General features: G+C 40.9%; 1 protein-coding gene and 1 long non-coding RNA gene across 2 annotated transcripts in view; one reads left to right on the forward strand and one right to left on the reverse strand.

Annotated features, from left to right (window-relative positions):
- Positions 1-415: 415 nt before the first annotated feature.
- Positions 416-20205, reverse strand: LOC132384946 (uncharacterized). The gene is made up of 3 exons (XR_009509041.1): positions 20172-20205; positions 13812-13888; positions 416-3621 (listed from the first exon to the last, which is right to left on the reverse strand). It is a non-coding gene; the product is annotated as an uncharacterized LOC132384946 (long non-coding RNA).
- A 69-nt stretch (positions 20206-20274) lies between these two features.
- The window catches only part of hrob (homologous recombination factor with OB-fold), a 58424-nt gene continuing 55326 nt past the window's right edge, over positions 20275-23372 (forward strand). The window contains exon 1 of the mRNA XM_059955668.1: positions 20275-20457. Coding sequence (XP_059811651.1) covers positions 20275-20457 — 183 coding nt within the window. The remainder of the gene's footprint in view (positions 20458-23372) is intronic.

Below are 23372 nucleotides of genomic sequence, written 5' to 3' on the forward strand. Positions count from 1 at the left end.
CTATGCCAATTGTAGGATTCTGGTGTTTTAATCCAAGGTTCTTTCAAAAATCAGGAAGTTAGTTAGTTACTGCCCATTACACCACTGCAATAGGGCAGCAATGAAGGTCCTCCATCTCTGTCTGTCCTTGGCCACTCAGACATAGAAGGATTCTTCATAGCTGGTTCTGTAACAATTTTGTTTTACCAGTCAGGGTTGTTAGCCCTGAGCTGAACCCCCAAACCTAGAGGACTGGAGGGCCACTCTTAGCCCAGCCTCTACGCTTTGATCTGTTTGGCATGGGTGACCCTACCAAGAGACAAAGCATAAAGTCCTGACTCCAGGTAACATAGCTCTCCACACAATCCTCCAAACCATAACAAGGTTGTGGCCCTTTTGGAGGAGAAATCAGGAAAGAGGCACAAAACTTGTTTCAGTCATTTTATTAAGCATTGATAGAACAAAGGAAACAGGAGCAAAAGCTAGTAGCAGAAGGCTTAAAGACAAAGAGATTAAGGCTACGTCCACACTAGATCGGATAAATCTGTAACCAAAGCTTTTTCACTTCATTTTGACCCTCCGTCCACACTAAAACGGTGTTTTCCTCCCCCAAAAACGAAGCTTTTCTAAAATGCCCTCCAGAGTGTGTAAATTTGAAAACGCTGCTTGGGCAAGAGTAGTATGAACGGGGTAACCAGAGATTTCTGGAAACGCTGTCATGATGTGCCGGAACAGATTCCAGCATTTCATTGTTTTCCTGAACACAAACCCCCCACACAACCTAACAATTTCAGAACAGATGGCAACGAGACTGAAGCCAGAAGAGTTAGAAATGTACTCACCAAATACTGTACTTTGACCATTAACTTATTGAATAAATAAGTACACTCACTTTGCCTTGTTTTCTATCCTTGCTTGTATGAAGGTGGTTTACCTATTTATGCAAGTACTTCTCTGACAAGATATGTAACAGCCTAATGTAACATTGTATGGAAATACAAGATAACACTGATGCAGTCATGTTTGATACGTTTAACAAGATGCTTTATTAATGCAACAGAGTTAGTCAGTTTTTCAATGTTCGTCATCAGCCAGGTCATACTGTCCGTGAACTCCCTGTCAGTTGCCTCCATACGCTCCAGTATTAGTCTTCTTTCAGTTTTAAGTCCTCCTGTGCAAGCGCCAACAGCTGTCTGTCATTTGGCAATTTCCTTTTAAGTTTTTCTAGTCTGTAACTGCACAAACGCAGACTTTCACAGCGAGATTCAACACCAAACATGTCACTTGTTTTCTGTAGATGTGTCCTGCGCATGCCCAGTAGGAGGAGATTCACCCAAATGCCCGTTTTAATGTGGACGGAGGTATTTTCAAAAACGCTTGGTGTGGCTGCCTATCGTTCTTACGTGAAACCGGCATTTTCAAGATTATCCGGTCAAGTATGGACGTAGCCTAAGGTGCTAAGAAGATATCGCTGCTTTGCTATTTTATACCCATAGATAAGGGAAAATTTCATTCAAATTTATAAATAAGAGGTAACCAGTTAGAAGGTCCTTAATCATATAATACAGTACAAAGAAGCTTCCAGGGCTTTCCAGGATTATACTTTGAATAACCATTAGCAGTATATTAAACTGTTATGTACATAACAATACAGAGTTTAACATACAAGCAGATAATTGATTGTTAAACTGCAAAGAAAATAACAATTACAGTCGGCCCTCCTTATCCACAAGTTCCGCATGCGTGAATTCAACCAACCATGAATCAAGAAACCCGGAAGTGCTCTTCCAGCACGTTGCTCGAGCGTTGTTCACTTCACGTCTTGTTCGTTCACTACATTTTTCCTGTGAAAAAATGGCTCCTAAAAAGCAATTACGTGGTCAAAGCAATTCCTCTAAGGCTAAGAGGGAGCGTAAAGTGAAAAAGCTCTTAGTCTCTATGAGCACTACTGTGACGGGTTTGATGAGAGCAGGAGAAAAGAATTTGAGTCTAGTAAGGGATGGCTGGCTGGCTACATAAGGCGCTACAGCCTCAAGAACGTAAAGATCACAGGAGAATCGGCGTCTCGTTCATTCGCTGCTTGTGTTGTGAGCGAGAGGAACATGTACAGTTTTTTTTCTTGTCAATATTCACTAAACAAGACAGTGTAACAACTATTTACATCGTATTAGGTATTATAAGTAATCTAGAGATGATTTAAAGTATATGGGAGGATGTGCATAGGTTATATGCAAATACTACGCCATTTTATATAAGGGACTTGAGCATCCGCATTTTTTGGTATCCACGGGAGGTCCCGGAAACAATCCCTCACGGATAAGGAGGACCGACTGTAAACTGTCTAATCTAAGAATTATACAGTTGGATCCAACAACATCCTTTGCTTTATTTAGTCATCATCTTTACATTCAGGAGACAAATGTGAAGGATTGAGCTACTTCTCCACGTTTGTCCCCAACCACAGATTTTTGCTCTGGCCTGTTTTTTCCATGCTTCTCAGTCAAGCCATTACTTTGTATTAGTCTGTATTTATGATTTTGGCATACATATACCAACTATGTATCTTTAATTACTGGACTATCTTCCTTCCTAAAAATTGTAATACATAGGCAAAGTTCAAAGTAAATTTATTATCTAAGTAACTATATATCACCATATACAACCCTGAGATTCATTTTCTTGTGGACATTCACAGCAGATACAAAGAAACACAATAGAATCAATGGAAAACCACACACAACAGAGATAGACACCAGTGTGCAAAAGACCACAAACAGTGCAAATAAAAGAAGAAAAATAATTTAAAAATAAATAAATAATAAATATCAAGAACACATGTTGTAGAGTCCTTAAAAGTGAGTCCATAGGTTGTGGAATCAGTTCAGTGTTAGGGTGATTGAAGTTATCCCCTCTGGTTCAGAAGCCTGATGGTTGAAGGATAAGAACTCTTCTGGAACCTGGTGCTGTGGGCTTGAAGTTCCTGTACATCCTTCCTGATGGTACCAGTGAGAGGAGAGCACTGCCTGGACAATGGGGATCCTTGAAGATGGACACTGCTTTTCTGTGACAGCATTCCTTGTAAATATGCTCAATAGTGGGGAGGGTTTTACCTGTGATGGGCTGGGTGGTAGCCATTTCTTTTTATAGTCCTTTATTGCTCAAGTCCATTGGTGTTTCTATACCAGACCATGATGCAACTAGTCAGTATACTCTCCACTGTGCATCTATACAAGTTTTGTCAAAGTTTTAGATGACATGCTAAATCTGTGCCTTCTTTGCCATGCCTTCTTCAAAATACTAGTTACATGCTGGACCCAGGACAGATCATCTGAAGTGATAACACTTGAGTCATAACAATGGGTACCACTGCAGTTAGTACAACACTATTGCAGTTCTGGGCATTCCGGAGTTTGGAGTTCAATTCCGGTTCCATTTTGTAAGGAGTCTCTGTATTTCTTCCCCATGGACTGTGTGGGTTTTACCCGGGTTCTTCAGTTTTTCTCCCACAGTCCAAAGATGTACCAGTAGGTTAAGTGCTCATTGCAAATTTTCCCATGATTAGGTTAGAATTAATTGGGACTGTGGGGTTGCTGGAGCAGTGTGACTCAAATGGCCAGATGGGCCTAATCCACATTGTATCACCTAATAAACAAGGAAAGAAAGAAAGAAAGCTGATGAATTTAAAGTTGCTGACTCCCTCCACCTCTGAGCCATTGATGGGAGCTGACTTATGGACTGCTGGTTTCCTCCTCCTGTAGTCAATAATCAACTTCTTGGTCTTGCTGACATTCAGTAAAAGGTTGTTGGTGCAGCACCATTCAGCCAGATTCTCAATCAGTCTCCAATATGCTGATTTGTCACCAACTTTGATTTGGCCAGCAACAGTAGTGGGAACGAAGAAACATAGATAATCCTACAGCACAATACAGGCCCCTCAGCCCACAAAGCTGTGCCGAACGTGTCCTTTCCGTAGAAATTACCTAGGGTTACCCATAGACCTCTATTTTCTCAGCTCCATGTACCTATCCAGGAGTCTCTTAAAAGACCCTATTGTATCTACCTCCACCACCATCGCTGGCAGCCCATTCCACGCACTCACCACTCTCTGTGTGACATCTTACTCCTGACACCTCCTCTGTACCTACTTCTAAGCACTTTAAAACTGTGCCCTCTTGTGCTAGCCATTTCAGCCCTGGGGATAAGCCTCTGACTATCCAAACGATCAATGCCTCTCATCAACTTGTACACCTCTATCAGGTCACCTCTCATTCTCCGTCGCTCCAAGGAGAAAAGGCCAAGTTCACTCAACCTATTATCATAAGGCATGCTCCCCAATCCAGGCAATATCCTTGTAAGTCTCTTCTGCACCCTTTCTATGGTTTCCACGTCCTTCCTGTTGTGAGGTGACCAGAACTGAGCACAGTACTCCAAGTGGGGTCCGACCAGGGTCCTATATAGCTGCAACATTACCTCTCAGCTCCTAAACTCAATCCCACGATTGATGAAAGCCAATGCACCGTATGCCTTCTTAAACACAGAGTCAACCTGCGAAGCAGCTTTGAGTGTCCTATGCACTTGGACCCCAAGACCCCTCTGATCCTCCACACTGCCAAGAGTCTTACCATTAATAATATATTCTGCCAGCACATTTGACCTAACAAAATGAACTACTTCACACCTATCTGGGTTGAACTCCATTTGCCACTTCTCAGCCCAGTTTTGCATTCTATCAATGTCCCGCTGAAAACTCTGACAGCCCTCCACAGTATCCATAACACCCCCAACCTTTGTGTCATCAGCAAATTTACAAACCCAACCCTCCACTTCCTCATCCAGGTCATTTATAAAAGTCACGAAGAGTAGGGGTCCCAGAACAGATCCCTAAGGCACACCACTGGTCACCGACCTCCATGCAGAATATAACCTGTCTACAACCACTCTTTGCCTTCTGTGGGCAAGCCAGTTCTGGATCCACAAAGCAATGTCCCCTTGGATCCCATGCCTCTTTACTTTCTCAATAAGCCTTGCATGGGGTACCTTATCAAATGCCTTGCTGAAATCCATATACACTATATCTTCTGCTCTACCTTCATCAATGTATTTAGTCACATCCTCAAAAATTCAATCAGGCTCATAAGGCATGACCTGCTTTTCACAAAACCATGCTGTCTATTCCTAATCATATTATGCCTCTCCAAATGTTGATAAATCCTGCCTCTCAGTATCTTCTCCATCAACTTACCAACCACTGAAGTAAGATTCACTGGTCTATAATTTCCAGGCCTACCTCTACTCCCTTTCTTGAATAAGGGTACAACATCCACAATCCTCCAATCCTCCAGAACCTCCCCCATCCCCAGTGATGATGCAAAGGTCATCACCAGAGACTCAGCAATCTCCTCCCTCACCTCCCACAGTTGCCTGGGGTACATCTCATCCAGTCCCAGAGACTTATCCAACTTGCTTTCCAAAAGCTCCAGCACATCCTCTTCTTTAATATCTACATGCTCAAGCTTTTCAGTCCACTGCAAGTCATCCCTACAATCACCAAGATCCTTTTCCGTAGTGAATACTGAAGCAAAGTATTCATTTAGTACCTCTGCTATCTCTTCCGGTTCCATACACAATTTTCCACTGTCACACTTGATTGGTCCTATTCTCTCACGTCTTATGTTCTTGCTCTTCACAAACTTGTAGAATACCTTGGGGTTTTCCTTAATCCTGTCCGCCAAGGCCTTCTCATGACCTCTTCTGGCTCTCCTAACTCCATTTTTAAGCTCCTTCCTGCTAGCCTTATAATCTTATAAATCTCTGTCTTTACCTAGTTTTTTGAAACTTTTGTAAGCTCTTCTTTTCTTCTTGACTAGATTTACAACAGCCTTTGCACAGAATGGTTCCTGTACCATACCATCCTCTCCCTGTCTCATTGGAATGTACCTATGCAGATCTCATCACAAATATCCCCTGAACATTTGCCACACTTCTGCTGTACATTTCCCTGATAACATCTGTTTCCAATTTATGCTTCCAAGTTCCTGCCTGATAGCCTCATATTTCCCCTTCCTCCAATTAAACGCTTTCCTAACTTGTCTGTTCCCATCCCCCTCCAATGCTGTGGTAAAGGAGATAGAATTGTGATCACTATCTCCAAAATGCTCTCCCACTGAGAGATCTGACACCTTACCAGGTTCATTTCCCAATATCAGATCAAGTACAGCCTCTCCTCTTATCTACATATTGTGTCAAGAAACTTCCCTAAGCACACCTAACAAACACCACCCCATCTAAACCCCTCACTCTAAGGGGATGCCAATCGATATTTGGGAAATTAAAATCTCCCACCACAACAACCCTGTTTTTATTACACCTTTCCAGAATTTTGTCTCCCTATCTGCTCCTTGATGTCCTTGTTACTACTGGGTGGTCTATAGAAAACATCCAGTAGAGTTATTGACTCCTTCCTGTTCCTACCTTCCATCCACAGAGACTCCGTACACACTCCCTCCATGTCTTCCTCCTTTTCTGCAGCCAGGACATTATCTCTCATAAACAGTGCCAAATCCCCACCTCTTTTGCCTCCCTCCCTGTCCTTTCTGAAACATCTAAAGCCTGGCACTCAAAGTAGCCATTCCTGCCCGTGAGCCATCCAAGTCTCTGTAATGGCCACAACATCAAAGCTCCAAGTACATATCCATGCTGTAAACTTATCTGCTTTGTTCAAAATACTCCTTGCATTAAAATAAACACATCTCAAACCATCGGTCTGAGCAAGTCCCTTTTCTATCACTTGCCTATCCTCCCTCTCATACGGTCTCCAAGCTTTCTCTATTTGTGAGCCAACTGCCTCTTCCTCCATCTCTTCATTTCGGTTCCCACCCCCCAGCAATTCTAGTTTAAACTCTCCCCAATAGCCTTTGCAAACCTCCCCACCAGGATATCGCCTGGGATTTAAGTGCAACCCGTCCTTTTTGTAGAGGTCACGCCTGCCCCAAAAGAGGTCCCAATGATCCAGAAATCTGAATCCCTGCCCTCTGCTCCAATCTCTCAGCCACGCATTCATCCTCCACCTCATTTTATTCCTATACTCACTCGCGTGGCACAGCCAGTAATCCCAAGATTATACCTTTGTGGTCTTGCTTCTTAACTTCCTTCCTAACTCCCTGTAGTCTGTTTTCAGGACCTCCTCCCTTTTCCTACCTATGTCATTGGTACCAATATGTACCACGACCTCTGGCTGTTCTCCTTCCCATTTCAGGATATCATGGCTGTGATCAGAAACATCCCGGACCCTGGCACCTGGGAGGCAAGCTACCATCCGTGTTTCTTTCCTGCATCCACAGAATCACCTGTCTGACCCCCTAACTATCAATGGTACCATCCTCTTCCTTTCCCTACCCTTCTGAGCCACAGGGCCAGACTCTGTGCCAGCAGCGTGGCCACTGCTGCTTTCCCCCACCCCCAACAGTACTCAAACAGGAGTACTTATTCTTAAGGGGGACAGCCACAGGAGTGCTCTCTCACATCTGACTCTTGCCCTTCCCTCTCCTGACTGTTTTCCACTTATCTGTCTCCTGAGGCCCCGGTGTGACTACCTGCCTATAACTCCTCCCTATCACCTCCTCACTCTCCCCGACCAGACGAAGGTCATTGAGCTGCATCTCCAATTCCCTAACGCAGTCCCTAGGGAGCTGCAGCTCAACACACCTAGCGCAGATGTAGCCGTCCAAGAGAGTTGGAGTCTCTAGGACTTCCCACATCTGACACCGAGCACAGAGCACTGGCCTCACAGACATACTTCCTGTCTGTATTCTACACAGAAAACCTACCTGGCCTCCACCCATTAACACCAATGCCCCATTGAGCCAAAGCCTTCCTATTCTGTCTTCATCTGTTCCGTCGCCTGCTCCTTTGACACCTGCTCTATAAAGCTGTCCCCTTTTACTCCTTTTAAACTCTTCTTGCTGTTCTAACTGGCTAACATTCACGCACTTGCGCAGTTGTGCCTCAATCAAACCGCTGAAGAAGTAGTTTTGTAGGTAAAATTAAATATGACATTGGAGCTGTACTTATCTTAACAGTGATAAGTATAAAGCAAGTAGAGCAGGGGTCTGAGCACACAGCCTTGTGGTGCACCTGTGCTGCTGGTGTTTGTGGAGGAGATGTTCTTGCCAATCCAAAATGATTAGGGTCTACAAGTGAGGAAATCAAGGATCTATTTGCATAAGGAGATATTGTGTCCAAGGTTTTGGAACTTATTGATAAGCTTTGAGGGGATGATAGAATTGAATGCAGAGTTGTAATCAATGAAGAGAATCCTGTTGTGTACATCTTCACTGCAGACATTTGGATGCTTATTCTGTCCTGGATCCAGCATATAAAATAAGGGATGGCAATGCCTCTAATTTAGTAGAAATTAGAGCCAGGTGCATCAAAATGGAAATATGGAAGCAATGTTTCTATCTGTTTCATAATTACCAAATCTGATTTTAATTATTTTTTCCTGTTTCCATGATTTTATCAAACGTTCCATGGAAACATTTTGATAAGGTACCCCATGCAAGGCTTATTGAGAAAGTAAGGAGGCATGGGATCCAAGGGGAAATTGCTTTGTGGATCCAGAACTGGCTATCCCACAGAAGGCAAAGAGTGGTTGTAGATGGGTCATATTCTGCATGGAGGGGGATGACCAGTGGATCTGTTCTGGGACCCCTTCGCTTCATGATTTTTATAAATGACCTGGATGAGGAAGTGGAGGGATGGGTTTGTAAATTTGCTGATGACACAAAGGTTGGGGGTGTTGTGGATAGTGTGGAGGGCTGTCAGAGGTTACAGTGGGACATTGATAGGATGCAAAACTGGGCTGAGAAGTGGCAGATGGAGCTCAGTCCAGAGAAGTGTGAGGTGTTTCATTTTGGTAGGTCAAATATGATGGCAGAATATAGTATGAATGGTAAGTCTCTTGGCAGTGTGGAGGATCAGAGGGATCTTGGGGTCCGAGTCCATAGGACAATCAAAGCTGCTGAGCAGGTTGACTCTGTGGTTAAGAAAGCATACGGTACATTGGCCTTCATCAATCATGGGATTAATTTTAAGAGCTGAGAGGTAATGTTACAGCTATATAGGACCCTGGTCAGACCCCACTTGGAGTACTGTGCTCAGTTCTGGTCACCTCACTACAGGAAGGATGTGGAAACTATAGAAAGGGTGCAGAAGAGATTTACAAGGATGTTGCCTGGATTGGGGAGCGTGTCTTATGAAAGCAGGTTGAGTGAACTCGGCCTTTTCTCCTTGGAGTGGCAGTGAATGAGAGGTGACCTGACAGAGGTGTATAAGATGATGAGAGGCATTGCTCAGAGGCTTTTACCCAGGGCTGAAATGGCTGCCACAAGAGGACACAGGTTTAAGGTGCTTGGAAGTAAGTACAGAGGAGATGTCAGGGATGAGTTTTTTTGCACACAGAGTGGTGGAATGGGCTGCTGGCAATGGTGGGGGAGGCGGATACAATAGGGTCTTTTAAGAGACTCCTGGATAGGTACATGGAGCTTAGAGGACTATGGGTAAGCCTAGTAATGTCTAAGGTAAGGACGTGTTCAGCACAGCTTTGTGGGCCAAAGGCCTGTATTGTGCTGTAGGTTTTCTGTGTTTCTTGGAACACTCAACATTGCTAGTAATTTTAGGTCTTAAAATGGAAATCATATCAGTACATAGGTGGTAATTAATTGGAATAACTCAGTTTTTGCCTTAATAGCTTTCATTCATAGTCTAGCTAATCTTTAGCAGGTTTCAATTACTGGAGTATATCCAATACTGGTTCAAAACAGGTAAACACTTTGAAACAATAGAGAGCAATTATTAATAACTGGGTGGTTCTAAGTGGTTGTGAGAACCTAAGAGTCGTTTGAAGTGAGCAGAAGCAATTTACGATCACAATTCAAATGACCCTACAGTGTTTAATGCAGCTAAAGGCATGATGGGGAGAGGGGGAGTGCTATTCGATTAGGTAGTATACCAAGGTTTCAATAATGAATGAACTACATTATTTTATGAATCTACGAGGTTAATTATGCACAATAGAATCAGGGGGTGGGGGTGCGGAATTTATGTCACAGTGATAACCACATCCGAAGTGTTATTGAAAGGAAAGCTAGTACTTTTTGACAAGAGTAAGATGAATAGATGAATGAGCAGAATAAGCAGTAGGACTGCAGCTCAAGTTTTATTAATTGATTAGTTCATTATGAAAAATAAAAGGAAACCTTAGTGAGATTAATAGTTATAGTAATAGTTAATAGTAATAGTTCCCTATCAGAAGGTTAAGTTTGATGTTCTTGACCAGAGGAAAGAAAAAAGCAGAAAGTTGAGCCATGGGTAAGGGAGGTTCAAATAAGAAATGTATGTCTACACAATGTATTTTGCAAATTATAAGAGATTGTGAGATTAGGGGAAATGGGATGTAAAAATAATAGATTAAATATAATTACATCATTATCTTTGGTAATCTCTGCACTATAGCACACATGGAAGCTCTTCTCTTGATTGGTAAACAAAGTTAATCAGACACAGACATGATTCCCAATAAGCCAAAAGCAACTCTGCAACGGAGTTGAAAGAGGGAATATTTCTATTCGAATTCACTCCTGGAAAAGTGGTTATCACTGGTAGGACAACAGCATGATCAAAAGAGCTGAAATGAAGAATGCTGTTAAAAATATGAAGACTTCTTATTCAGAACCAGACACATCAAAATGGAAATCAAAAGACTGAAGTGTTGGAAATCTGAAATAAGAACAGAAACTGCTAAAAGCACTTGGCAATCAGGCAGCATCTGTGGAAAGAAAAGTAGAGTTGATGATTTACATAAAATGCTTAACATCAAAATAGATTTTAAAAAGTATCAACTGATATGCAAATCCAGTATCTTGAAGAAGTATTCACCCCCACAACTATTTTCACATTTTACTCTCACTTTCTAAATTTGAAGTATATGGTGATAGAATTTTGAGTTAATCTACAAAACATTGTGTACCATGTCAAACAAAAAAAATTCCAAAACTTGCCAACGATTTACCAAAAATTGAAAACCAAAATTGTGAGGCTGCATAAGTATGCATCCCTTAGTAATTACTACACTAACTTTCCTCGGGTTCAATACTGTATATTACCTTACCAACTCACACAATTTGTTAATGTAGAAAATTGGAGGATGACCTGTTTTTAATGAATTCATAAGAATAAATACCCCCCTACACCCCCGCACTCGGTAAGGTCCAACGGTATGGTAGATTTTCAACAGACCAAACCAAAATAAATACAAAAGGACATTCAAGGCAAGTCAGGGAAATGATAATAGAGAAGCACAGATCTGGGGAAAGGTACAAGACCATCTTCAAGGTACTGAACATACCTCAGAGCTTAGTGTCACACTGTCTAGGTCAGGCCACCCTTCTAAACTTAGTCACCAGAGAAAAATGGCACTTGTAAGAGAGGCTACTGAGATGCCAACAGTCACTCTGACTGAGCTGCAGAAGACAGTGGCTCCACAATCTCTAAGGCCTTGCACAAAAAGGGTATTTATACAAAAGTGGCAAAGAAGAAGCCCTGGCTACAAAAAAGCATATCCTTGCCTGAAAAGACTTTGCAAAGCATCATTTAAAGGATACTGTAAAGATTTAGAAGAAGGTCTTGTGGTTGGATGAAACCTGAAGTGGAACATTTTGGCCTCAACACTAAGTGGTTTGTGTCACATAGATCTAATACCGCACATCACCGAGATAACATCATTCCTACTGTACAGTATAGTGGAGGTAGCATCATGATATGGGAATGCTTTTCAGCAGCAGGGACTGGAAATCTGGTCAGGATTGATAGAAAGGTGAATGCCGCTAAATACAGACAGATCCTGGATGAAAACCCGCTAGCTTCTGCCAGAAAGCTTAAACTGGGTAGGAAGTTTGTCTTTCAGCAGGACAACAACCCAAAGTACACTGCCAGGGCAACCATGGAGTGGCATCAAATGAAGAAGCTTGATGTGCTTGAGTGGCCCAGTCAGAGTCCTGACCATAATCCAATTGAATGTCTCTGGCAAGACCTCAAGATAGCTGTCCACTGCCACTCCCCAACTAACCTGGCACAGTTTGAGTAATTAAGAAGGAATGGGCAAATCTTGTTCCATCAATGGGCAAAGCTAATAGAGACTTATCCAAAAAGACTACTGGCTGTAATAAATGCAAGAGGTGGTTCAACTAAGTACTGAGCGAAGGGAGATGAATACTTTTGAACAGCTGACACTTCCATATTTGAATTTTTAGCTTTTCATGCTTCACAATTTTCCTTGATCTGCACTATTATTTATACTACACAAACTAATAAGCAACTTATCTCATCAGTTCCCTGTATCCACATATCCTTATGCTTCCTCTGAAGTGCTTCAATGTCAATCTGCTTCTGGTGTTTTGTTGAAATGATCAATTCTGTTGTGCTTTCTCAAAGCCTTTAAAATTAAAGATTTCTCTTTCAGACATTACATAAGAAATTGAGCATGATAAGGCTCCAACTCAAAACCATTTTTACCAAAGTCCTTCATTTCCAGAAAATCATCAATAACTATCTCGAATGAATGGGGATCAGAATTGCAGCATCTGTTTTGTAGCAGCAGTTCAGTGTGAAAAGAGTAGTATGATAGTCATGGGAGATTTCAACATGCAGCTCGACTGGGAAAATCAGGTTGGAAAGGGATCTCAAGAGAGTGTGTTTGTTGAATGCCTACGAGATGGCTTTTTAGAGCAGTTTGTCATTGAGCCTACTAGGGGATTAGTTGTACCGAATTGGGTGTTATGTAATGAATCGGAGGTGATTAGGGAGCTTAAGGTAAAAGAACCCTTAGGAGTCAGTGATCACAATATGATTGAGTTCAACTTGAAATTTGATAGGGAGAAAGTAAAGTCTGACATAGCAGTATTTCAGTGGAGTAAAGGAAATTACTGTGGTATGAGAGAGGAGTTGGCCAAAGTAAATTGGAAAGGGATGCTGGCAGGGATGACAGCAGAACAGCAATGGCGTGAGTTTCTGGGAGAAATGAGGAAGGTGCAGGATAGATGTATTCCAAAAACAAAGAAATACTCAAATGGCAAAATAGTACAATCATGGCTGACAAGGGAAGTCAAAGCTAATGTAAAAGCAAAAGAGAGGGCATACAACAAAGCAAATTTAGTGGGAAGATAGAGGATTGGGAAGCTTTTAAAAGCTGATAGAGGGCAACTAAAAGAGTCATTAGGAGGGAAAAGATGAAATATGAAAGCAAGCTAACAAACAATACAAAAGATTATAGTAAAGGCTTTTTCCAAGTATATAAAAAAAAGAGATCGTAGTAGATATAGGACTGGTAGAAAATGAGGCTGGAGAAATAATAATGAGGGATAAGGAGATGGCAGATGAACTAAATGAGTATTTTGCATCAGTCTTCAATGTGGAACACACTAGCAGTGTGCCAGATGTTGAAGAGTGTGAGGCAAGAGAAGTGACTGCAGTTACTATTACAAGGGAGAAGGTGCTCAAAAAGTCACCAGACCAAATGAACTGCACCTGAGGTATGTCATCAAAGACTGTAGCAAATTTCTACAGATGTTCACACATTCTGTTTGGTTCCATACCAGGCAGTGATGCAACCAAACAGAATGTGTGAACATCTGTAGAAATTTGCTACAGTCTTTGATGACATACCAATTCTCCTCAAACTGCTAATGAAGTAGAGCCACTGGCATGATTGCATCAATATATTGGGCCCAGAATAGATCCTCTGAGATGTTGATGCCCAGGAACTTGAAACTACTCACCCCTTCCATTGCTGATTTCCCCTTCTTGAACTTGCACACCCTTTTCACAATTACATTTCTCCCAGGATTACCACATACTAAAAAGAAAGTGAAGAGAGTATAAGCAACCTGGTAAGAGAGGGAAGATGATAGATAGAAAACACTAATCAGCAAATTCTATCCACCAAGGCTTTTACAGAAACATTTCTTTTTGCTCACCTCAACAAGAATCAAGAAATAAAATGATTCTACTTCAGTAAAGATAATATCTTCACTGAGACATTCCAACAGTCTCAACCACAAAGAAACAAGAAACAAGTTGTGCCAGTGGCTATGAAATCATAAGCTTCTGTAGATTTTTTTCAAAACCTCCCAGTCTGCAGGACTGTATTCCATTGCAGATGATAAGACTTAACTTTCTTTTGGTGGAGATCAGGAAATAACAAGAGAAGTACTAGCTTCCCGATAACATAGGCTGCCTTTAAATACAATGACAATACATCCCCTTCCTGAAGCTGCTCAACATTTTCACCACTGACTTCCCCTTCCTGAAGTCAACAATCAATCAATTGTTCAGTGCAAAGTTATTGTTGCTACATGACTCAGCCAGCTGATCTACACTCAATGGCCACTGAGTATATATTCATGATCTTCTGATACTGTAGCCCATGCAGTTCAACGTGTTGTGCATTCAGAGATGCTCTTCCGCACACACTGTTGTAATATGTGGTTATCTGAGTTACTGTCATCTTCCTGTTAGCTTGAAACAGTCTGGGCATTCTCCTCTGACCCCTCTCATTACCAAGGCATTTTTGCCCACAGAACTGTTATTCACTGGGTGTGTTTTGTTTTTCTCACCATTCTCTGTAAACTCTAGACTGTTGTGCATTAAATCCCAGATCAGCAATTTTTGAGATACTCAAACTGCCCCGTCTGACACCAACAACCATTTCATGGTCAAAGTCACTTAGATCACATTTCTTCCCCATTCTGATGTTTGTTCTGAACAACATCTGAACCTCTTGACCATATTTACATGCTTTTATGCATTGAGTTGCTGTCACATGATTGGCTGATTAGATATTTGTATTAAAGGGCAATTGTACAGTGGTCACTGGGTGTATCTCACTCCTTTACGCCCCCCCCCCCCCCGGACACCATCTGAGATACTGTCAACAACAGTTGTTTCATCAGCAAGTTTGTAGGTGACATCTGAGCTCTGCCTATCCATACAGTTATAAACGTGGAGAGAGTAGAGCAGTGAGCTAAGCATGCATTCTTGAGGTGTGCCAGTGTTGATTGTCAGTGCATCAGTGAGGACGAGATGTTACTTCCGATCCACACTGACTGTGGCTTTCTGATAAGGAAGTCAAGGATCCATTTGCAGAGGGAGATACAGGGGCCCAGGTTTTGAAGCTTATTTATTATTACAGTACTGCAGGAATGATGATGTTGAACATTGAGCTGTAATCAATAAACAGCAGCCTGGTATTGCTGTTATCCAGATGGTCCAAGGCTGAGCAGAGTGCCAGTGAGATTGCATCTGCTGTAGACCTGTATAATGAACTCAATGACTGAACCTCCACTGTCTTCCAGCGTAGAGAATTCTAAAGATTCATCACCCTTTCCATGAAGGAAATTCATCATAAATAGCTTACCCCCTATTTTAAGACTGTGACTCCCTGTTCTAGACTCAGCCAGGGAGAGTATCATCTTTGCATCCAGGCTATTAATTCCATTGATATCTCTCATCATTCTAAATTTGACAGAATATCAGCCTGGTCCGCTCTAATTATTCCTGGTGGCAATCAAACATTCTTGGAACCAGTCAAGTGAATCTTTGCAGTGTTCCTTCGCTGGCAAGTGCATTTTTTCTTTATGCAAGTTAACCAAAACTATACACAGTCCTTCAGATGTAATCTCACCAAGGCCCTACATAATTGCAAAAATAGATCTTTATGCTTGTATTTAAATTTTTCCAAAAAGCCATTTCCCTTTCTAATTGCTGCAACTGCAAGTTGGTTTTCCATGACTTGTGTACAAGGATGCTCAAGTCCCTTTGGCATCAACAGTATATATTTTTCCCACCAGTGAAAAAAAAATTTTCTACTCTGCAAATGAAGAGTGCAGCAAAATAAATAAAATCTACATTATATTGCATCTGCTCCTGCTCATTCACTAAGCCAATCAATTTGCTAATTGATGGCAACATTGAAAAAAAAGTTCTGAATTTTTTTCTCTCCACGCTTCCATTCAAAGCTCAAAGTTCAAAGTAAATTTCTTATCAAATTATGAAAATGTCATATTATTCAATGCCCCCAACTCTTCATTAATTTACATTGTTAGGAAAAATATTAGGAAAAAAGACAGCAAAGAATCAGTGAACCAGATTAAATAATGGATTCACCCTCTAAATGGCATGGAAAGACAATGTGTTCCTAAAGTGAAGCATGTCTGATATCCAACTATGGATGCCCCATGTCACGATAGTTGGACATCGGACATCAGGCCAGTGGATGAGGGCTCCCTGGGTTAGCAAGTTGGCAACAAGTTCCAGAGTTGGAGTTCTATGCAGGCAGGTGGAACAAGTTCCTACGACCACTGGGTTCGCAAATCAGTGAGATTGGAGTTTAAGGCCTGGTGTTTGGGGTCCTGTCATCAGCAAGCACTGAGTTCGAACCCAAGTGTTTGGTCATCAGCTGGCCTGGGATCGATGCCTAGGACTGAGACTTGAGGGTTGAATCGGAAGTCTGGAAGTTGAGGACCGTTGGCCGGAGTCTGGGAAGCTCTGCAACTCTTCTGCGGAAATTGAAACCCAATGTCTGCAAGCCTGAGCTGGAGGGTGGTGGCTGGAGGCCACAGAAGATGACCTGTCCTTGGGATAAAGGACTGTGCATGTGCATGGGTGGGAGGGAGGAAAGAGACCTGCTTTGCTGTTGTTGGTTTGTTTCTTGTTGTGTTATGTGTTGTTCTGCTGAGCACTGTGAGCATATGTTGGCAGCAGAATGTGTGGCAATACTTGCAAGCTGCCCTCTGCACACCCTTGGGTGTGGAAATTATTAACACAAATGATGTATTTCGCTGTATGTTTTGATGTACACATGATAAATAAATTTGAATCTTGAAGTGGTTCTGCCGTATGACACAAGGATAGGGTGAGATGTTTCGAAATTGATGGACATGTGATAATACCTCCTAGAGTTGGCAATTTTGCTTTAATTATGAATTAGTTCAACATTCTCATTATTCTCTACATAAAGACTCTGGAAACATAAGCCATATGATCTACCATCCTTCAGCAGAATGTATATACAGGTTCCACACCCCCCCCCACCCCCAATCCGAAGGTAGAGCGTTCCTATGAAACCGTTTGTAAACCAAAATGTCGTAAAGCAAAGAAGCAATTACCATTAATTTATATGGGGAAAATTTTTGTGCATTCCCAGACCCAAAAAAATAACCTACCAAATCTACCAAACCTACTAAAACATATAGTAAAAGCAGGAATGATATGATAAATATACACCCTATATAAAGTAGAAATATTGTATGTACGGTGTAGTTTCACTTATCAAAATCAGGAAGACAGCGAACAAAATTCGATTTGGAGAAGAAAAATCGGCATGTACACGCTTATGCACGTACACACATACATACGCACGTACACGCATAACAACTGCCCGCATAAGGTTTCACGGTCATTGTAGTCTTTCTTGGGGTAAACACATGTATAAAGCGGGCGTCTTTTTTTCATAAAAGTGAAAATCCTCTTTGGTTAGTGAAAACAGGTACTAATGTAGGTCTTTCATAACAACGAGTTGTCGTAAAGCGAACGTTTGAAAAACGGGGGACACCTGTACAGCGGATTCCAGTTAATTGGGCCACATCAGAACCAGTTCAGAGACTCACTGTTCCATGAGATTTACTTGTCTCTGTGCTGACCTGAAGCTATAACCTGCAACTAACATGCACTGGATAAGCTACAGTGATGACTGGCTTTGTGGCTGTGGACTTAGTTCTGAATGTTATTTGCTGACTTTTATTGTTTGTACAATTTGATTTTTTCTGCACATTGGGTGTTTGATGGTTTTTTTAATAGGTTCTTTGGGATTCTTTGTTGTGTAAGGAGATTAATCTCAAGGTTTTATACAGTATACCTGTACATACTTTTACACATTTAACTGTTTTGGAGGCACAAAAATAAATGCAACTATTGTTAAGATGTTTTATCATAAAAAATCTTGAAAAGACTTGATAAGGTCTGATGTGGATCAACAACTGTATTTTCATTAACTTTTCTAACTATAGTTATGTTTTAAAGGAGCTACAAAAATAATAATGAAGAATAATCCTGCAAAGGAAAATTTAAAAATATAAAGCTCAAGAAAATTTGGGACCACCCCTTGTGGATGACCCTCCAATATAAGAGAACAGATTCACTGAGTAGAATTAGAAAATGCACTAGTTTGGCAAAGCTCACTCTAAGCCAGACTAAATGCAGTAATAACTACCAAATCTATCTGCATAACACACATTAGTTCAGTGTGCAATTTGATGTGTGCTTGCCATTACACCAGCTGGCATATTGTGAAGCATGCTAGCAAGCACTACAATGTCCTCACATGGTACTCATAAGGAGAGTATTGAGATTATTGTGCAAACCTTATTTAATACCTGATGCACCATCAATAACTCTAGGAGACTGGAAGAGAACGAAAGGCTTTCATTAACAGTGAAAAGGGAGCACGACATGCCGAAGACTGAGGGAGGAGCAGTGCCCCAATCGCCTTTATACAGGGGTCTGTGGGAGGAGCCACAGGAGCAGTCAGCAGAGGGACATGTCCAGACAGGTATACATAGTTTACCACAATACCAGTGCTATAAAAGTAGAACTCAGATGATCCAGCATTTAGATAATATCACTTGTTCTATTGGTAGAACAATTATCTGCATGTTAGTTGCTTATTGAATTTGTACCAAATGCTGGTATTTTCAGACCTTGTTGCTATTTGTGAAGTCAATAACATGCAACATAAAATAATTTTATCTTCATTCTAAAGCATAGACTAACAGCACAAATACTGTTAACACTTCTCTCAGAAGAACTGCATACAAAAAAGAAAGTGAAGAGAGCATGAACAACCTGCAAATTCTATCCACTCAGGGCTTTACTACTATGGCATTTCTACAATGCTCACTTGAATAAGTATCAAGAATTGAAGTGATTCTACTTCCGTAAAGATAATGTCTTCACTGAAACATTCTAAAAGCCTCAACCACAAAGCAACAATTGCATATATTTTGCCAGTGGCTATTAAATTTTCAATTTCTGTAGATTTTTTCAACACCCCCTAGTTTGTGGGACTTTTTTTAACTACAGATTCTCTTCTACACTAGAAAACAGAGCTCTGCAAACTGAAAGGTGTTGAAATAATCTAAATCTCTATTGGCAGAGATCAGGAGGCACCAAGAGAAATACTGGCATCCCTATAGCTTTGGGTGCCTTTGAATAAAATGACAGTACATCTTTTGCAGCACATACATTCCAAAATGCTCTATAATCAAAAGGGATACCACACTGAGAACACGACTGGTCTGGCAATATATAGTATTGTATTGTGGTCACATGACCAGAGACACAGCCTCAGAATAGAGGGGCGTCCTTTTAGAACAGAGATGAGGAGGAATTTCTTTAGCCAGAGAGCAGTGAATCTGTGGAATTTGTTGCCAAAGGCAGCTGAGGAGGTCAAGTCTTTATGTATATTTAAGGCAGGCGTTGATAGATGCTTGATTGATCAGGGCATGAAGGGATACGGGGAGGAGGATGGCAGGAGATTGGGTCTAAGAGGAAAAATGGATCAGCCATGATGAAATGGCAGAGCAGACTCAACGGGCCAAATAGACTAATTCTGCTCCTATAGCTTATGGTTTTATGATGGCCATTGCTTAGTACACTTATAGTGTCAGATCGTTACATTCTGCACCAGTCTCTTGTGCTAACCATGCTTAAGTCTTTAAAACATACCACAGGGTAACTATACATCAACAAGATCTATATTGCTTCTTTATTATGCAGCTCAAGTAAATGAGATAAATGTGGTCACAAATGCCAGGTTATCACTTCTTGTACAGATATCACTAGCACAAACTTTGTAGAGCTACATGAGTTAATTGTGAAACATGATCCCAATATATATTTTCCAGTATCCTCCAATTTAGTTCTTATAACTTTTGAAAGTTTAACTTAAATAACCAACAGATAATATGCAGTGAAAGGTGAAAAGAGCAAATAAAATATCTCAGGGCTTAAGATGCACTTCTATCTACGAAGCTGCCGTTTTGAATGAATGAGGAGTAAAGTCTGTCATTATCCTCGTTTACCATGAACTTGACTCTTTTCCCCGTTTGCTTCAACTTGCAGGAAGGAAGAAGACCTTCACCTATTCTGCTGCTACGAAGTTAATGATCGGTGAGCCTGGTTGCTATGAGGAGCTCCAATCGCGGTGGGATTGTGGGTTTGGATGACGTCACCGCGGCGGCAACTTTCAACGGCAAGGTTGCCGGAAGGGGTTGTTTGGCGCATTGCCTGGGCCTGGGCCTGGGCCTGAGGATTTGTGTTACTCTTGTAGTTGCTTCTGTGCGTCGTGAAGAGCCAGAGACAAACATGGTAAGAAATAGTTTGTCTCGCGTAGGATGGGGCGGTGGTGGGAATGTAGGCGTGGGGTTCTTGGAACTCGGTCCCGCAAATCCCAAGCCGGGTGTTCCGGCGAGGGAAGTAAAAGGAATTGGAATTTGTTTATTATTGTCACATGTACTGAGAAACAGTGATTTCTCAGCAGTTCGTGCCCCTGGGCTGTGTTATTAGTAAATTAACCTCTAGTAAAGGAAAGTAGTATTTCAGGAACGAAGGGAAGAGTTTTGAAACAAAATGTTCGACTTTGTTTCTGTGTAGAGGGGCTGGGTAGTGGCAAGGAAACAACTAGTCTCAAAGTTCTCTAGAATAAGAAGGACATCAGGAGACATAAAAAAAACTGCAGATGGTGAAATCCGGAACAACAATATCTGCTGGATCATGTAGCATCTGTAGGAGAGTAAGGATTTGTTGACATTTTATGAGAAACTGTGCATCAGTTCATTGGGTGTTGGTTGTTGAGCACAAACTTGCCAGTCATCGAATTATAGATGTGTAATTGAAAAGGTTGCAAGTGGCCAATGGAACCATATAACTAAGATTTGATCCTTGGGTTTATTGGTAGCTCCAAATCTGCTTTATTACTCACTGCACGTGTAGATAACTGACTTAATGGAGGCACAGGTCTTATAGAATGGTTGTAATTAATAATCTTACGTGCAATATGGCAAATTACATTGATCTAAGATGAACCAGCCTATCCAATTCCTTTCTACACTATATGGCATTTTGTCAAAAGAAACGTGAAAGTTAAGATTTACAACTGAACTACCTTTATACTGCAGTTCAAGAACTTACTCAGTTCAGTGAGGTTATTGAAATATGTTTTTATTTCTGGAAGTTGAGAGTATTTTAAGACATTAGTTGTTCTGATCAGTATGTTCTTATAACCCTTTCCTACAACTTGAAGTAAAAGCAATCAATAATTTAAAGTTTGCCACTATTTTCTGTAATTTCCTGAAATGTGCCATAGGGATTCTTTCAACCCTGTTAAATGGAGCTGAAAAAGTGTTACAACTGTGTATTTTATTTCTTTATTCAGCCTAATTACTGTGTGCATTGTTGGACCAGGCATGGTTAATCAGAAGTACCTGAGATATCCAGGGTGTAGTTCTTCATATAATGTGTGATTGAGTGTGCCAGATCAAAGGAGCAACAAATTTGCAATGTCAAATATGTCTACTTTTACAGAAATGTACCCAGAGACTCTTTTTCAAATAAAATGTCAGGAAGCTTGAGTAACAGATATCACAATGTTTGGTATATTGAATAGACTAACTGAATTATTATGGTGAGTTTCTCCATCCATCTGTGAAACAACACTATTTATAATGCTTTGAATATCCCAAATTACTTCGCAGGACTGTATAATCAGACAAAATTAATATCAATTTCATTAAGGATATATTAGAACAAAGTAGGTGCAAAGAAATTGTGAATAGAAAAGTTTTGAGAATTCCAAAGCTAAGTTCTAGATTGATAAATGTATGGTCACCATTGAGCTCAGGATAGTGAGAAGCAAAGCTAGTGTTGGGGTGTAAATATTTAAAAATTGAGGAGCCCCAAGGATGAGCAGCAGAATCAAGGGTTTTGTAAGGTTCTGAAATAAGGCCGTGGAACCCAAGATCTTTTTTTTCTCTCAGCAATAAGCACAAGGGGCTGAAAGTGAAAAGTTGTGTAAGAATTACATGAATTTGAAATGTTGCCTTCAGAATTGTACATTTTCACTTCACTGCTGAATACATATCTGTTTAAATGGACAGTGTGGCATAGCTTGGGCAGCAAATTGTAATACCAATGTAGCCAATGGGGATTAAATATACAGCATCAGTGACCCGAGTTTAATGTGCTAGGATATCTTTAGGATATCTAAATAAATTTTTCACCTTTTTCTCAAAGGTTACTGAGCCAAAAAAAAACTCAGGGATTTATGTACTGTCACAACCTGCTGTGCATCCCTTTGATACATTCTGTGGATGTAAACTCCCAAGTTCCAGCAGTAAAGAAATTGTATTTCACATCATGCAATCCGTTATATTTATGCACATCATATTACCTTTAAGTTTTCTTTTCAATCATAGTTTTATCCCATTCTTTTTATCAAGCTTTTGATGTGTAACTCTGGTAGGCATAGGAGAATTAGAATTTGGTTTTCCAGTTTGCAAAAATTATAATTCTTCCCTTCCAGCAATTTACAAACCCAGGTTTATGATAGCTTGGCATTTTGCGTAAACATTTATTCCAAGCTGAAATTAAAACAAAAATTGAAAAAGTTATTAAATGTGCATTTACAACATGTGTGCCTGGTTAACAATTTTCTGAAGTCTATGGTTTTGGTCCATCAAAGATTGTTCTGTTATGATCAGAAGGCAGGATGACGCAGCAACTGTGTCTGACAAGAGAGGTCAAAGCAAACATAAAATCAAAGAGGGGGCATTGTAATAGATCATGAATCAGTGTGAAGTTAGAGGATTGGGAAGCTTTTTAAAAAAAACAACAGAAGGCAACTAAAAAATCATAAAGAAGGAAAAGATGGAATATGAAGGTAAGCTAGCCAATAATCTTAAATACTAAAAGTTTCTTCAGATATATGAAGTGTAAAAGAGAGGCGAGAGTAGATATCGGTCTGCTGGAAAGTGATGCTGGAGGGGTAGTAACGGGGGACAAGGAAATGACGGGAAAACTGATTAAATGTTTTGCATCAGTCTTCACTGTGGAAGACACAAACAGAATGCCAGAAGTTCAAGAGTGTCAGGCAGTAGAAGTGAGTTAAGTTGCCGTTACTTGGGAGAATTCAATCACAAAGGAGAAAATCTGCAGATGCTGGAAATCCAAGCAACACGCACAAAATGCTGGAGGAATTCAGCAGGCCAGGCAGCATCTATGGAAAA

The sequence above is a fragment of the Hypanus sabinus genome, chromosome X1 (genome assembly GCF_030144855.1).
Source record: "Hypanus sabinus isolate sHypSab1 chromosome X1, sHypSab1.hap1, whole genome shotgun sequence".
Taxonomy (NCBI): domain Eukaryota; kingdom Metazoa; phylum Chordata; class Chondrichthyes; order Myliobatiformes; family Dasyatidae; genus Hypanus; species Hypanus sabinus.